The sequence below is a fragment of the Xiphophorus couchianus genome, chromosome 22 (assembly GCF_001444195.1).
Source record: "Xiphophorus couchianus chromosome 22, X_couchianus-1.0, whole genome shotgun sequence".
NCBI classification, from domain to species: Eukaryota; Metazoa; Chordata; class Actinopteri; order Cyprinodontiformes; family Poeciliidae; genus Xiphophorus; species Xiphophorus couchianus.
Genome location: NC_040249.1, coordinates 21,769,958 through 21,784,457, shown reverse-complemented (window position 1 = coordinate 21,784,457; position 14,500 = coordinate 21,769,958). Strand labels below are relative to the sequence as shown.

The following is a 14,500-nucleotide window of genomic DNA, read 5'->3' as shown; positions in this document are numbered from 1 at the left end:
ATTACTTCTATTGCACTATTTGGTAACACTTTATTTGATGGGTTGTGAATAAGACTGTCACTAACACCTGTCATGAACATGAGTAAGTCTTCATGAATATTCATGACTGTTGTCATAAAGTGTGATTCGGTGAATTATGACACTTTTAATACAAAGTTGACATTATTCAAAATGTCTCTGTTATGACAACTTGACATTAACCTATAATCATCTAATGTCATAAATATGTCATAATAGTAGTGTAAGTGTTATTACACTGTACAAAGCTTTAACAAAACAGTCAATATTTCCCTTTAACTGAAATAAAGCGGAACAAATAGATTTCATTTAACAATAAAGATTTCATTAAGCTTTATTACACTGTCAAATGATTTAATAGCAGAGTCATTAATAATGCCTCTTACATCAAGTGAAACAAGTAGCAACAGTTATGAAAATATCAGTGTCATTAATATTAACCCTTACCTCAGGTAAAGTGAAACGAGTAGCAACAGTTATGAAAATGTCATTAATTGTCATTACAGTGTCAAGTGCTGTATCAACATAGTCATTAATGTTAAGTCTTACCTCAAGTGACGTGGAAAACAGTGGACTACTTATAACTACCATCATAGCTGTAGAACAAAAATTTTAACAAAGTTTTAAAATTGTTCCTCCGTTTAAAGTGTTTTCATATATTTTGACAGATGCTGTTGAGTAGTAAAGTTCAGAATGGGGACTCTGACCCCCATCTGTCCCTCCCCTCCTTTTCTTAATGCTTGTTGATGAGTAACATCAACAAGATTGATGTTGATGAAATATCAACATATTTCATGTTTTCTTTTTTCCTTTTATTAACGTATCTATAAATTCAATAGAATTCCAGATGCTCATCCAGGACAATAACATTTAGTTGCACTGTAAGTGGCACAAATACATTATCCGATGAGAGAGAGTGAGGTAGAGAGAGAAAAAGCGAGCGGGAGCTTTATGGCCTTTGCGTGTGCCGTAGGTGAAGTTCGGGCCGGACAGTGGTTGCTACGTAACACTTCTCTTAGCAACGCTTCCCCAGCAACAAACTAAGGAACGGTTGGAGATGGGTGATACTCAAAGTAATCGTTTAGTGCAGACCTTGAACAGCTGTTGATGTATTTAGTTGAAAACGGACAACACTCTTATTGTGTCGTATTTTTAGAAACTTTCAGAAAGAAACTTCAAAGTCTTGACGGTTCATTTCTAAAATCAGGTGCGCGTGTTTCGTTTGATAATAAGCCAACTTCAGTCCAGACGCTCATGTTAAATTAGCCTTAGCGTCTGCACTTTCTCCACACAATGGAGTTCGATATTCGTGAGCACCTAGCGAAAGTACAGGAGAGCAAAGGTTTGTCATGTGAATATGAAAAGGTGTGGAAAGTGGGAGATATAAGTTCACGGTGTTTGTTTTACATTTTCAGACGTCGAAGCTCTTCGGTCTGCTTATCGTTTGATTAAAGGCACGACATCAGCTGGGACTAGCGGGCCACGCATTCCCCCAGAGTTATATGTCATGTGTGCGGAAAATGCTCTGCAGGTGAAGTATTTTACTACCAGCTGAAGTAAAATATAAACAAAAAACTGTGCAAGAGTTTAGTGGAGATTGTCCCCCTATTCGGACAAGCTTTATGAGGACGTTGATTTCATTTGCCAGCGGGTCTTGGCACATTTTCACCCTTTCAAAAGAACCAACAACATTTGCTTTAATTGCCAATGGACCACTAAATATAGATTGACCACCAATTAGAGTAAATATCTAGTAAATATAGTATGTTGGCATAAAGGTGTGAAGTGTGAATATAGGATGTAAGAAAAACACCAGCTCTGAAGTTTCTCACAAAATGCTTTGAGAAGTGCTTTTTTATGTTGAAAAGAGCACATAGAAGTGTCAAACAAGACATGACGCTGTGAGCACCCCTCAGGACTGAAAGATTTGCATCTGACTGCAAATGATGTCAAGGTATACATACACTCCTGCTATAGAGAGATAGCATGAGACTCAAGGAGGAACAAAGTTAGTCAGATAAAGTTAGGACTTTCTTAATCAGTTTGGCTCATTAAAAATGTGGGGTTTTTTTTGGAAGATTTGTGGAGTAAAATTTTGATAAATATTACAAATCCCTGTATTAACTAGCTAAGATTCACTGAATTTGAAGGTAACACTAACAGTTGTGGTCATAGTCTGGGAGTGTTTTGTTCTTATAAGGGAAGTCTAAAGCTTGTTTTTGTATGTTTTTAAGCAGTTTCATTGTTGTTAATAAAACCCGTTTGCTCTGTTGAATTGTTTAAACATTCAATGTTGCTTGTGAAACTTTGAACATTTTACTGGAATATTTAGTTATCTTTTTTTCTTCATTATAACATATAGTACGTTTTCTGTCTACTTGTAATCGCTTTGACTCTGATAACAGTTCCACTATTGGACTACTTGTTTATTTCTCATAAAAACAATTCTTAGCAGAAAATATGTAAATATAAACATAAACATTACAAAAGGCTTAGGTTTGATGATATCTCTTAACTGCACTGCATTAATTTTACAATTTAAAGTTTAAGCAATACTTTCTAATTTTCATGGTTTTCTGAAGACATACGTATAACATTAAACTTTTTGCCATTTGTCCCTAAGTGTTCCTCTTTCCCTTTCTTTTTTTCAGATGGAGGATGTGCAGATATGCTTTGAATGTCTAAATAAGTACTTTGAAGGTGATCCGCCTCATGACCAATTTTTCTGTCGAGCTCTCATGTGCCAGGGTCAGCTGATGTCTCTGTTTGTGTCTCATGCAAAGAGTGTGGTGAGGACAGTAAATTGGGCACATGACTATGTGTGAATGCATGTTCATGTTTGGGTTTTTAGTTCAGAGTGATATACAGTATATGCAGGGTTTATCTTGAGGTACACCAAATGTAAGCAGGTCCCGATCAAGATGTTTTATTTCCAATACAGATGCAAGTCCTTTATGACTGGGCATTAGCTAATACCAAATACTAGTGGGATACCAAATGGTTAACAACGCAGTAATCCTAAAGTGTAGCCAAATGATACATTATCTTTTTATCAGTTTGAAGTGTCTCAAGCATCTGTTTTTTCTCAACAGTGATTTATATTGTGTAGCAACAGAAGTTTAGTGCATAGCAGGCTAACATTAGCATTATTAATCTCTGTTTTGCGATGACTTATGGTCGTGACTCAGCCATAGATAATTGCTTATAACATATTTCAGTGTGGTTCCATTTAGTCATGTTCGGACATAACTTACATGAATAGTTGTTTTCCTGCTTAAGAAAATGTATCACTTTGATATCGGTGTTGTAAATTGAATGACTAGTTTAGGGACTCGGATACCAATCATTTAAAAACACCCTGAACAGGCTGGTACTGGGAAATAGATCATGAATAAAATAGTAGACACTTTTACCTTTTTAAAACCTTTATATATTATTATTTTTACTTCAGTTTAGAAAACTTGTAGTATTTTTCTTTGAATATTTTGTCTGTCTGCTATTATGATGTCCAATCTTAGTGCTCAAAGGCAAATGTCCTGCAAGTTTTAGTTGTTCCTTCATTCAACACACTGGCATCCAGTAAATAACTCCCATCCTCTCTGAAACCTGCTAATTGACTGGGGAGGTAATTCAACCGTTTGAATCAGCTGTGTTGATCTGTTGACACATTGCAACATGTAGGACACCGGCCGGGAAGGACTAGGGGTTTATTGTACATGTTTTTTTATGTTTTCTTATGTGACATGTTGACAGTTCCGTATTTTGCAATTATTTTATATTTCAGAAAGATATCAAGGAGGCTGCGGGGGATTTTCTGTTAGCAATTGAAATAGCTAAGAGCGACCCCAGGTATGCTACCACTCAGAAGTATTCAGCCTTCTAGCTTTGGTATGCTCCTCATCAGCAGTCTCACTGAAGGTTTAATTTGTAAACTGTTGTAGCACAACAACTATTAAACTATTGTTTAGAATCCATTCCTCTCAACATTAAAAGTAACTTAAGGAAACTGTGCAGAGTGGATGGTTAAAATAAATATAACAAGGAGCTGGAGGGCTCCTTGCCGGAGCTGACCCTTGCTAATTAACTCATAACCTGTCAATAAACGGGTTGAATGAGTATTACCAATTAACAACAAAGGGAATACATATCTAATACATCCAGCTCAGATTAATGCACTACGCACTCTCTAGTGAATAAATTAGAAGCACTCAAACACCCTTCTCACTGAAGTTTCTCCAGAACAGCTCCTTGAATTCAAATATGCCTCAAATTTCACACAGTTTCTTGTCCCTGCTCCTCTGGCTCATTGAGCGATCATTAATGCACGCACATTTAGAAATTCACAGGGCTTCTGCAGACACAGTTGACACTAGGTCTGAATTGAGCTGTACTAAAAGATGGAATTGGTGTCAAGTGTATTGTATGAATATTTCAGTGTTCTCTTTGTTTTTCTGTATATTTTTTGTGTCTTACAGCACCCACTTCTTGGTCTTCAACACTTCAGTTCTCTACTTTCAGGGAGTGCGTCCTCTCCTTCAGCCTGGAATGTGTCACCATTTGGTTCCCTCCTTAAAGCAGGTGGTGAAAGGTTTGGAGGAGGTGGCTGACCAGGACCACAGCTGGAGGGCAGAGCTCATGATGCAAGTGACATTGACTTCACCAATATGTCTGCTTTTGAATCCGACCACACTCATGCACAATTTATTAAGATGACACACCAAGCTGTTTAACTAGCTCAGCCTTCTGGCATCCCCAGTTACTGTACTTGGTTGTCATTTTCTATTTATGAAGAGGACAATCTGTTCTGATGCAAGCTGTTAAATCATGTTTTCCTTTTATGCCTTTGGTCCAAATGTTTGTTTCATCTTTGTTCGGGGAAGAAAACCCCAAAGCAAGGATATCAAAAGCATCTTATACAAAACTAGCCTGGTCAAGATGCAATGCCAGCTTGTGTTGCTAAATACTGTGTGTCCATGCAGCACAATTGTTTGTTTTTTCGTCAAAATCTGAGAAATAACTTGGCATTAAAATATTAGGATTTTAATACACTCATAACACGAGGAGTTTGCCCTCTTCTATGCAGAGAGTTGATTAAATGTATTTTGGATTCTGGAGAACTGAAGGATGCTGCAAGTTATGCCAAGGTTACTGAAAGGTTCATCAAGTCACATACGCCATATCTCTACCCAGGCTTGTATACATTACAGGTAAACAGATTATTGAAAGTGGAGTGGTTAAGTTGTTTTGTGGGATGATTCTTGTTCTTACTTCTCTTAGGACAACAGATAAAAATTGGCTGTTGTGCTAACTTTGGCATGTTTACATTGATGCTTACTGCTGACATGTTGATTAATATGCATTGTCCTAATTTAAATAAAAATGAAATGAGAATGAAGTTAAAACTTACCATTATAACAGAGCCCCCTTCTCCCTTAATTATATGCACTCCTAGTAAAAATTTGACAAAATATATTCCAACTTTTTTTTTTTTTATATATATATATTAAAAAAATAGACTTTTTCAGCACATCCTGGTAGTGCATGCCATCTAACAAAGTTCCCATTGGCTTCAGAAGAACATATCGGCTGCTTTTCCAGATGTCTGAAAGATCCACTTTAGGATTTTGTAACCAGATTACTCAGTTTTACTTTCATACAACACACAGTTCCAGGTAAAATGTGTTCCTAATGACTAACTGTTCTCAAATTAAAGGTAGAATTTTTTTTTATTTCAGTGAGAGATTATATAAATATTTCTCTAACTTTTTATAACAAGTACCACCTTGATATTGACTGTAATTTCTAAGTATCATGATACTGCTTTATTAAACTTCTTTGAAAAACAGCTGTACAACAAGACTTGGGAAAAGAGAAACGTGTTCTTTTTTTCACCAACTGTTGAGCAGGGGTTCGATTTATACGTGTGGTGGTGCTGTAACATCTATGTTCTTTATTTTAACCAGAAGGGAAAAGACAATCCTTGGCTACAAATATTAAATCTGATAGCAATAATAAAATTTGTAATATTACACCTTTCAGTCAAACATATTGTGATGATGGGATGTCTTCTTCTCTGTAGGTCCAGGAGAAACTGTTACAGGATGATGAGCTCCTTGAAATCAGCAGACAATGTACCAGATTGAAAGTTATTTATAAAATCCAACAGTTCAAAACGTAAGAATAGCGTTTGTCATTTTGACAGAACTGGTGGGGAGGGATAAATAGCGCATAGGCAGACAAAGGGCAAGGACTAAGTAAAGGGTGTAGGGACTTTACACTTTGTCTTTTTCCATTATTATCCAGACTTGAAATCTACTGAAATCAAATTTCATTCTTTTCCGCACTGCTCTGGAACCCTATAGAGTCTGCTCCATCTGCTGCTGCAGCATAGGTTTTATAGTATTTTCGTTTGGAATCCCACAGACAGTGTAGACACTGGTTTCTTTTTCAAAATCAATGAAAATGTCACCCATATGCAGAAATAGTTGGAGTCATGTTGGCCCTTCAGTCTTGGAAACTGTGCTAGTAAACTCTTCTCTCAAATAGGAAGAGATTAATTTTGCTTGCAGCTTAAATGTTAGCATGATGATTGGGTAAAGCGAAGGCATAGCCAATCATCTACTGTGCCACCATGTAGTTCATAACCCAACCCCCATTCCTTCTCTGAAGGGCATGTACTCAGCATGTCAAAGCTCCTTATGGCTCTTGATTTCAGCAGTAAACATAAACAGCATTACTCAGGCGGTGCTCCATATAGTCTTTGTTGCCTTGGATTTGTACAATGTATGGTGTGAGTCATATACTCACACCATATGAAGGTTCTAAATGTGCATGGTCTTAGATGCATACATATACATGTGGTAATGCAAACAGACCTTCATCTCTATTGATGTTTGCAGTGGGTGGAAGGAACGAAATGAGAAAGTGCTGACGGAGGAGGATTCTGTGAAGCTGAGGGAGATTTTCTCTCTCCTTGTGGATTCAGCCAAAGTGATTGGTGCGGCTGTACATTCTGGCTCTAAACAGATCCCAACACCCATCCAGCCTTGTGACAGGTTCGTGACCCAAAGTGTCCAGATCAAATCCCCTTTGTTCCTAAACCGCCGCCTACCAGAAACCTTTTCTTTAGGGGACGAGCATGGCTCAGATTACGCTATTCAAATGTCGTGAATCATGTAAGTTGTGTTTTTATCTGGGATTTGCAGAATTACCTTCCTGCTGGAGTTGGCTCTGCTGTCCTTGCAAGTGAAGGATCAGGAAGTAGCTGTTAACTGTTGGGAACAGCTGAAGTTGGCGGAAGAACTTGTAAGTGTCCAATATTCTTTTTAAAACCTCAGGCAACTGTACAAATCAGACAGACGTGGGAATTTATTCATTAAACCAAATTCAGCCCTTCAGATGGAATAAATTATCTTAGCTTGTGACAAATAAAAAATAGGTCACTTTCTTACTTTGATTATTATGGAATTTGTTTAATAGGAAAGAATTCTGTTCTTTCAGTCATTCTGCACAATCAAACATCACTACATCGCCACGTTCCTTTAATGACTAAAACGTTGATAGAAATTTTTGATTTGCCATCTCATGCTTTGTGCACTGCTGAACAGTAACCTAGGCTAATTGACTCTTCTGTCTTTTTAGAATATTGACCAACGCATAATGATGGAATGTGTCAACTGTGAAATTAACCTTCTGAAGAAAGGGGCAAAGATGAATGACTACTCCAAAGCCAGTGTGGAGGTATTAAATCATCTACTGCAGTTATTATCCATGGATTTTCACTGGTTATTGTATGCAAATAGCCCATTGTCTTGATGACGCATTCTCTATTCTGAGGATCTTCATTTGTAAAAGTGAATCCTGAAACTCTGCAAAGCCAGTTATGTCTCTTTTATGTAGTAGAGAAAAACATCAGTTTTTAGGACCCCTGCTTTTTATACTTTGTACAATCCATCCATCCATTTTCTTACACCCTTATCCTATCGAGGTCAGGAGGGGTGCTGGTGCCTATCCCCAGCTGTCAACGGGTGAGAGGTGGGGTACACCCTGGACAGGTTGCAAGTCCATCGCAGAACACTTTGTACAACCTTCTTTCCCAATAGGATAGCATTGTGTCTTTTATAACAGTTTGCAATGTTAGAGCCCATAGAAAGAGGGATCTGTAACTAATTATCCTTGCACAATCTCTCTTCTCTCCCGTCTACAAGATTTACGTTTAGGAACTGAGATGGCCATCAAAGAAGGTTGAATTTCTTTATCTTCTGAACCACTTCTGTGTTGAAGGATGTTATGGATTACTAATTAAATGTTCTTCAGTGCTCTTATCTACTTAACGAGAATCACCAGTCTCCACAAAGATCACTAGATGCTCTCCACACCTCAACCAGTTCTTTCAGTGGGATTCCATGAAAAAGCCTGATCTATTCTACAACCGTGAACAGAAACTTTAGGACATTGTTGAATTTTAAAGAGACTTTAACTGGAAATGTGCTTTGATCTGATATGAATGCCACATGGTGTTTGTTTGTTAAATTTGTTTGTTGTTGAATCATGAAATACCAGGAATTTTAAAATCAGTTAGATCATGTCCGCAAAGTAAAAATGGATAGTCATTGAGTCTTTCCGCAGGACATTGATCTAAAACATATGGCCAAACACAGAATAGAATAGAATAGAAGTACTTTATTCATCCCAGCAGGGGAACTACCAACAGGTAGTTCAATAGAGACAAAATCAGTCTTCCTCCATGGTCATCTAAAGAAACCCGGTGGGTTGAGGTAAAGACAAGAATGCACAAATTCACCCAGGACTCTGGAACGGTCCAAGATTCTTCTGTGGGTTCCAACCTTGTCAAATGTTACAGGAGAATATGTGCTCTCCCATTTGTAAAAGTGACAAAGGATTAACAACAGGGTGCTACGTCTGGCACTGCTGGAGTTGTATAAAACAACTATTGAAGTAGAAATTTCTCCTCACTGCATAAAGTGGTCAAGGCTGAATATTTCTAAATTATTTCATTGTCAAATTAAGCTGCTGATTTATTAATTTTTCAGTTTTACACATCACTACCAACGGTGCCAATAAGTGTAGCGTCCGTCATGTGTCCATTTTTCCCCTTTGGAAGAACTGACCTTATTAAAAATTGTCTTACTTAGCATATTGAGCTCAATTTAATCCAGATTTAGTTGCCAAATGATGGAAGTGCTGTGCTGTCATTGCCAGAGGAGAAATCCTCAATGTGCAGGTGTTCTCCCACAGGCCCGCCTGAAGGAGATAGAGAAGCTGGATCAGTGGCTAGAGGCTGCAGTGAAGGAAGGGAGGCCCCAGGCTGCGCAGGCGTTGTGTGCTTCCCAGTGGAACCTCTGCCTGCCACTCCTGCAGCACAACCTCAGGAAATGCATCAAGATGCCTCTGCTCAAGTTGGGCCTGGTTCTGGAGTACACACAAAGGTTTATAACCCTCCTACAACTCACAGTCAATTACACCTGCAGTGCCTTATACAGCAATTGGCAGAACTTGGTATAATGTATGAAAGGATTTAAAATCATCGTAGCTATAGAGACTTGGTGACCCAAGTCTCTATAGCTACGATTATATTATATATAATATAATATAATCATCTATATATATATATATAGTTTTTCCAGCTGTTTAAAAGGGATCATTATCCTGTAGTGTCATATTTAGTTTTTCTTTTATGCTACCCCACGGAACAAGATTCATGTCTTTCTAAATTACTGTCACGTCCGATCATATGTTGAAGAGATAACATTTTCATAGAAAGGTTTTTTGTTAGAATTTAACTAAACTTTAAATTAGCTTTTAACTTCAGTAAAAAATATATCCTCTCATTTATTTGTTTTATTAATAATTTATTCATCATGAGATATTACGTCCAATTTATTTATTTTTTGATGGGGACTAAAAAATATATTTTGGTCAGGTTTTTGTTCTGCAGTCGTCAGGTTTAATTATTTTGAGTTTAAGCCAGCAATTTGTCACTTTGTGTTTATCAGAGAATCAACATAGTTTATTAATATTTCATTTTTGAGAACCAAAACTGCCACAGTTTTTCAGTTCCCCAAGAAATGAACCGTTGCTGAAAATGTTTTGTACAGTATGTCGCTGGAGATGCGGTGCGAAGTCCACTCAGAGCTGGCAGCAATAGAAGAGGAGGATGGGGACCTTAAAGCCTCTTTGTCTCACCTAGAGAAAGCCCTGCTGCTGGACAGTGGGACATACAAAGAACGCCTTTTATCTGCTCTTCATCTCCTGCAGCTCAGACGGACCCCCTACCAAACACCTGCATTTCCCCTGGACAAAGCAGCTAAGATTATGCAGCAGGTTTTCTCCCCATCTGTTTCATTACTTAGCTCATTACTGAAGGTGATATTTATCAAGTCTAAATTAAATGCCTAATAGCTTTAATTCTGCTGGGTATAAGAGAAGTGGCCCAGGGGACGATAGAAAAAGCAGCTGACTACCAATGAAACCTGATTTCCAACTCTTCTTTTCTTTCTCAGGTTAGGGACATTCCGCCTCATCAGAGCACAGACAGACGTCCTCTTCTGGTGTCTGTTGGTCTTCTTTTGGCTCCCTTTGACTTTGAAACGATCCTGAATGCAGACCACCACACAAAATGTACAGATATATTTTCTTTGATTTCACTCTTAAGTAATGTGCTTCATTGTTTTGTGCCCCTCCCCCACAACTTATCAGGGTTTTATTTTAAATAAATATGTTATATCCATTTTACCCCACATGTATATAATCTTTTATATTACAATCAAAGCTTTTACACATGCCCCAGTGGTACTAAAATCAAAGCGAACATATAATTTAAAAATAGGTAAAGCAGAGCTGGGCTAGAGATTCTTCTAAAACAGTTTTAGCTTGTGTTTTTTGACACTGTTATTCTCCATCATTTACAGAAAATAATCAGAAACAAAGTGAGGACAAAGTGAGGCAGATGTAGAAAACTCATGGAAACAAATTCAGTGACATGATTTACAGTACAGTGAGCAATACTGGGCTTAAGCTGTACCTGTGTCATTTTATCTGCTAATTCTTGAACAGCCAATCTGCATAGATAAAACACAATTTCATTTTTTTTATTCACAATTTTTTATTACCAAGAACTGAATATTTGACAGAAAGAAAATTAGCTTTTCCACAGAACCTCTAATGTTATGACTTAGATTAGTCAGATGTGTCTCGACACAACGCATCTATACCAGCAATCTTCTGTCACAGACTGTATACAGCTAGCTTAAATATTTGAATTCTCCTTTTAGAGAAAAAATATGAAAACATGTTGCAATACTGCATCACTGTTTTATCTTGCTTGAAAGAAGAGAGCTTTGCTTACTGAGCGCTTATTTAAAATGCACCTGAAGGAAAAGTTACAGAATGTGATGCTGTGGCAAGAAAACAGGCAGAGTTGCTTACATGCAAACTGGCAGCTGGTTTACAGTCTAATGTAGACCAATGCATCTCTTGTATTAAAAAGGGTGAGTCACATTTATAAATAGAGAGGCTTAACAGCTCGAATGTGATTTCTTTGAGTCTGTCTTTCAGCACTCAGAGTGAGTCCCCATCAACTGTAGGGAGTAAATTTAGGGAGCAGAAGGGTGTGAGCTTTGGGAGAGCCTTTGATCTCTGCCTCATCCAGACTCTCTGTTCCACAGTTCGACTTGAACACTCAGCAGCCCTAATGACCCAGGGTAGAACTCGCCTTTGACAGTGAGTCAAAAGGCTTTTTCCTCAGGCATGGGTTAAAAGCTTTGCTCCCCAGAGGCGCTTCTTGCTGCTGTGGAGGAACCTCAAGCATTTTTCTAAACGAAGACACTTAATCATTGTGCTCTTTTCTTCAAAGCCAGCACATGATGAAGCCCTCGAGAGTTAAGACACTTAATTATTAGCAGCTTGTAATTTAACCACAAATCTGTATTGTCCCTTCAAGTGCTCTTTTTAAATTTGAGATCTGTGAATCATGTCAACGGGAATGTCATTTTTGTCTTATTTTCTTCTGATGAAACAATGTTTTGGACAATACAGAAGCCTTTCCAGTTTTATAAGAGATTTTCTTTTACAACCACTGTGTAGTTTTTTCAGGAAGTCTTGGAACGGACCCGCTAGGTGTGCTTGCTGCTAAGGCTCAGCATCATTCCAACTGTGTGGAGAAGCTGAATGATTATCTGTCCAGACAAAGTGAAGACACAGATAAGACAGTGAGGTGTGTGTTTCCACTTAGTAACAATGACTTAAAAGAATATGAACTAAATTAAAAATCCTATTTTTCTTCTTTTTTAGTGTAAAAAAAATAGACTGAACATCTCCTCTCTTCTCATCATCACTTGAACGTTTTCACATATTTTCACCAATCCAAAAGACAAACTTAAATTTTTTTCCTTAAACTTTTATATGTTATATGTACTTTTATATGTACCGGTAACAAGAAATAGCACATTGTTGACAACTGAAAAAAATGACAAAAGGATATAAGATTTCATTAGGAACAAAAATCAATCAGATTAAAGCAAACATCATGTCTTGTTTACTATTATCTTTTCAAGAAAACAAAGTCCAAACACTACCACCAGAACTCACCTTGATTTATAAATGGAGTCCACTTGTATGCTATTTACTTACTGTATAGGTCTCACATGGTTTTTAAAGGACTTCAGAGAGCAAACAGCATCATAAACACCAAGGAACAAGGGAGACCGGTCAAAGAAAAACGTCTGGAGAAGTTTAGAGCAGAGTTAGGTTACAATACAGTATCCCAGGCTTTAAACATCTCACAGATCTCTGTTTAAAGTTTGTATGTGACAGAAAACCAACACTGCATGTTACCCTGAATACTAATATGGGATAGTTTAGATCATAGCGTATTTTCTTGTTTGGCCAAGCTAAGCTTACGCCATTTTGAAAGAGGAACGAGGAAACATTTTTTGCAAAACTAGTAGAGACATATCTCAGAAGACTTGTCTGTGGCAAAAGGTTTTACAAAGTGTTGACTCAGAGGAGCTAGTGACAAACGCTTGCTACTATATTCAGATGTTTTTTTTTGTTAAGCTTGTAGAAACCATGCATCACTTTACTTTGTCTTTACAATTATACACTACACTGAGTTTCTACCAGAAGCCTTAGTAAAATGTATCACAGTCTGTGGTTGTTTGTAGCAAAATGTGAAAAAGTGGTGTGAATACTTTTGTAAGGCACTATTTACTTATTGTTACACTTTCTGCAATTCAGCTGGAAAATTGACAATAGACCGAGACAGTTGAATTGAATTAGTTGAATTTTAATCCCTACATTATTACTGTACATGAGATACAGATGAGTATTCAATTTATTTGTGCTGTCAGCAGTGAAAGCTCTTGTGTTTCATTAACACTTCCCATTTACAGTGAAGTATCAACTATTCTGTCCATTCTGCTGACACTAACTTGAAAGTCTTTAACCACTTAACGGTCATCCTCAAAAAAGTCAATGAATCCATGAAGATACCAGCGTCATCATGGCAGTAAAGGGGTTTTAAATAAGCTTATTCCTAAGAGCATGCAGACATCCAAAAATATTTTTTATATAAAGTTCAGCTTTTCAATCTAAAGAAACTAATCATTTATAAATCATTTTTATTTTCTCACTATTTCAGAATAAAGCTGTGGGCAACTCTAGCAAAGTCGGCCAGGAAACTGGAAGTCTGGGACGTGTGCCGGGCTGCGTGTCGATTCTGTTTGCTTTATGATGACGGAGCAGGGAAGAGTTCAGAATCTAACAGTGAGTTGATGAAATTCCTTTCAATTAAGTCTAAATGCACTTATTATGACCATAAACACTTTTATTTAGAGCTTTAAACTATTTTTTAGAATAATTATGATTCAACATGCAACTGTTATGATTTTTAAGTTTGAATTTGTTATTGTACACGGAGTCAAAATTACATGTTTATTAAAAATTATTATGTAGAGCTGCACCTCAAGCATGTGCTATTTTAGACATCAGCAAGCTTCTAGCATAATGCCTGCTGGATATTTGACCACTTTTCTTGGCAGAATTAGAATTCATTTAAGCTCATTGGTTGCAAGGCACTGACCCAGCTTTTGAACATAATCCATAGTTTTCAGCAGGGTTCAGTTTGGGTCATTCCAAAAACTCAGTGTTAACCTGCTTGAACCATTTCAAATCCAAAGTTGGTTCATATGTTACATCATTATCCAGATGGTTCCATTTGCTTCTGAACTTTAACCATCCGACCAAACCGATCTCCCTCAGATAAAGCTGAACTGTTTAAATTTAGTTAGTGTGTGTATGTATTTGAGTCATTTTGTATAATTTTTACACTGTATGGTGTTGACAAAATCCACAATATATTCACACCTATGGATTCAATTCCTTTTTTCAACAGTCTCTACTGTTTTATTTTCATAATCATCCAGCCTAATTTATTCAGATGCATTTTAAGTCCTTAACTAAG

General features: G+C 37.2%; 1 protein-coding gene across 3 annotated transcripts in view; it reads left to right on the top strand.

Moving 5' to 3' along the window:
- Positions 1-998: 998 nt before the first annotated feature.
- cfap46 (cilia and flagella associated protein 46) overlaps positions 999-14,500 on the top strand; it is a 51,992-nt gene continuing 38,490 nt past the window's right edge. For 2 of the 3 annotated variants that reach the window (XM_028007634.1, XM_028007636.1), the window contains exons 1-15: positions 999-1,360; positions 1,434-1,549; positions 2,670-2,807; positions 3,803-3,867; positions 4,494-4,658; positions 5,102-5,225; positions 6,098-6,192; positions 6,918-7,073; positions 7,224-7,323; positions 7,660-7,758; positions 9,277-9,467; positions 10,137-10,362; positions 10,542-10,659; positions 12,124-12,253; positions 13,679-13,803. In XM_028007634.1, the coding sequence (XP_027863435.1) occupies positions 1,312-1,360; positions 1,434-1,549; positions 2,670-2,807; positions 3,803-3,867; positions 4,494-4,658; positions 5,102-5,225; positions 6,098-6,192; positions 6,918-7,073; positions 7,224-7,323; positions 7,660-7,758; positions 9,277-9,467; positions 10,137-10,362; positions 10,542-10,659; positions 12,124-12,253; positions 13,679-13,803 (1,897 nt within the window). In that variant the 5' untranslated portion in view covers positions 999-1,311. Of the gene's footprint in view, positions 1,361-1,433; positions 1,550-2,669; positions 2,808-3,802; positions 3,868-4,493; positions 4,659-5,101; positions 5,226-6,097; positions 6,193-6,917; positions 7,074-7,223; positions 7,324-7,659; positions 7,759-9,276; positions 9,468-10,136; positions 10,363-10,541; positions 10,660-12,123; positions 12,254-13,678; positions 13,804-14,500 lie in introns of those variants that run through there. The other variant, XM_028007635.1, reaches the window with a different exon arrangement.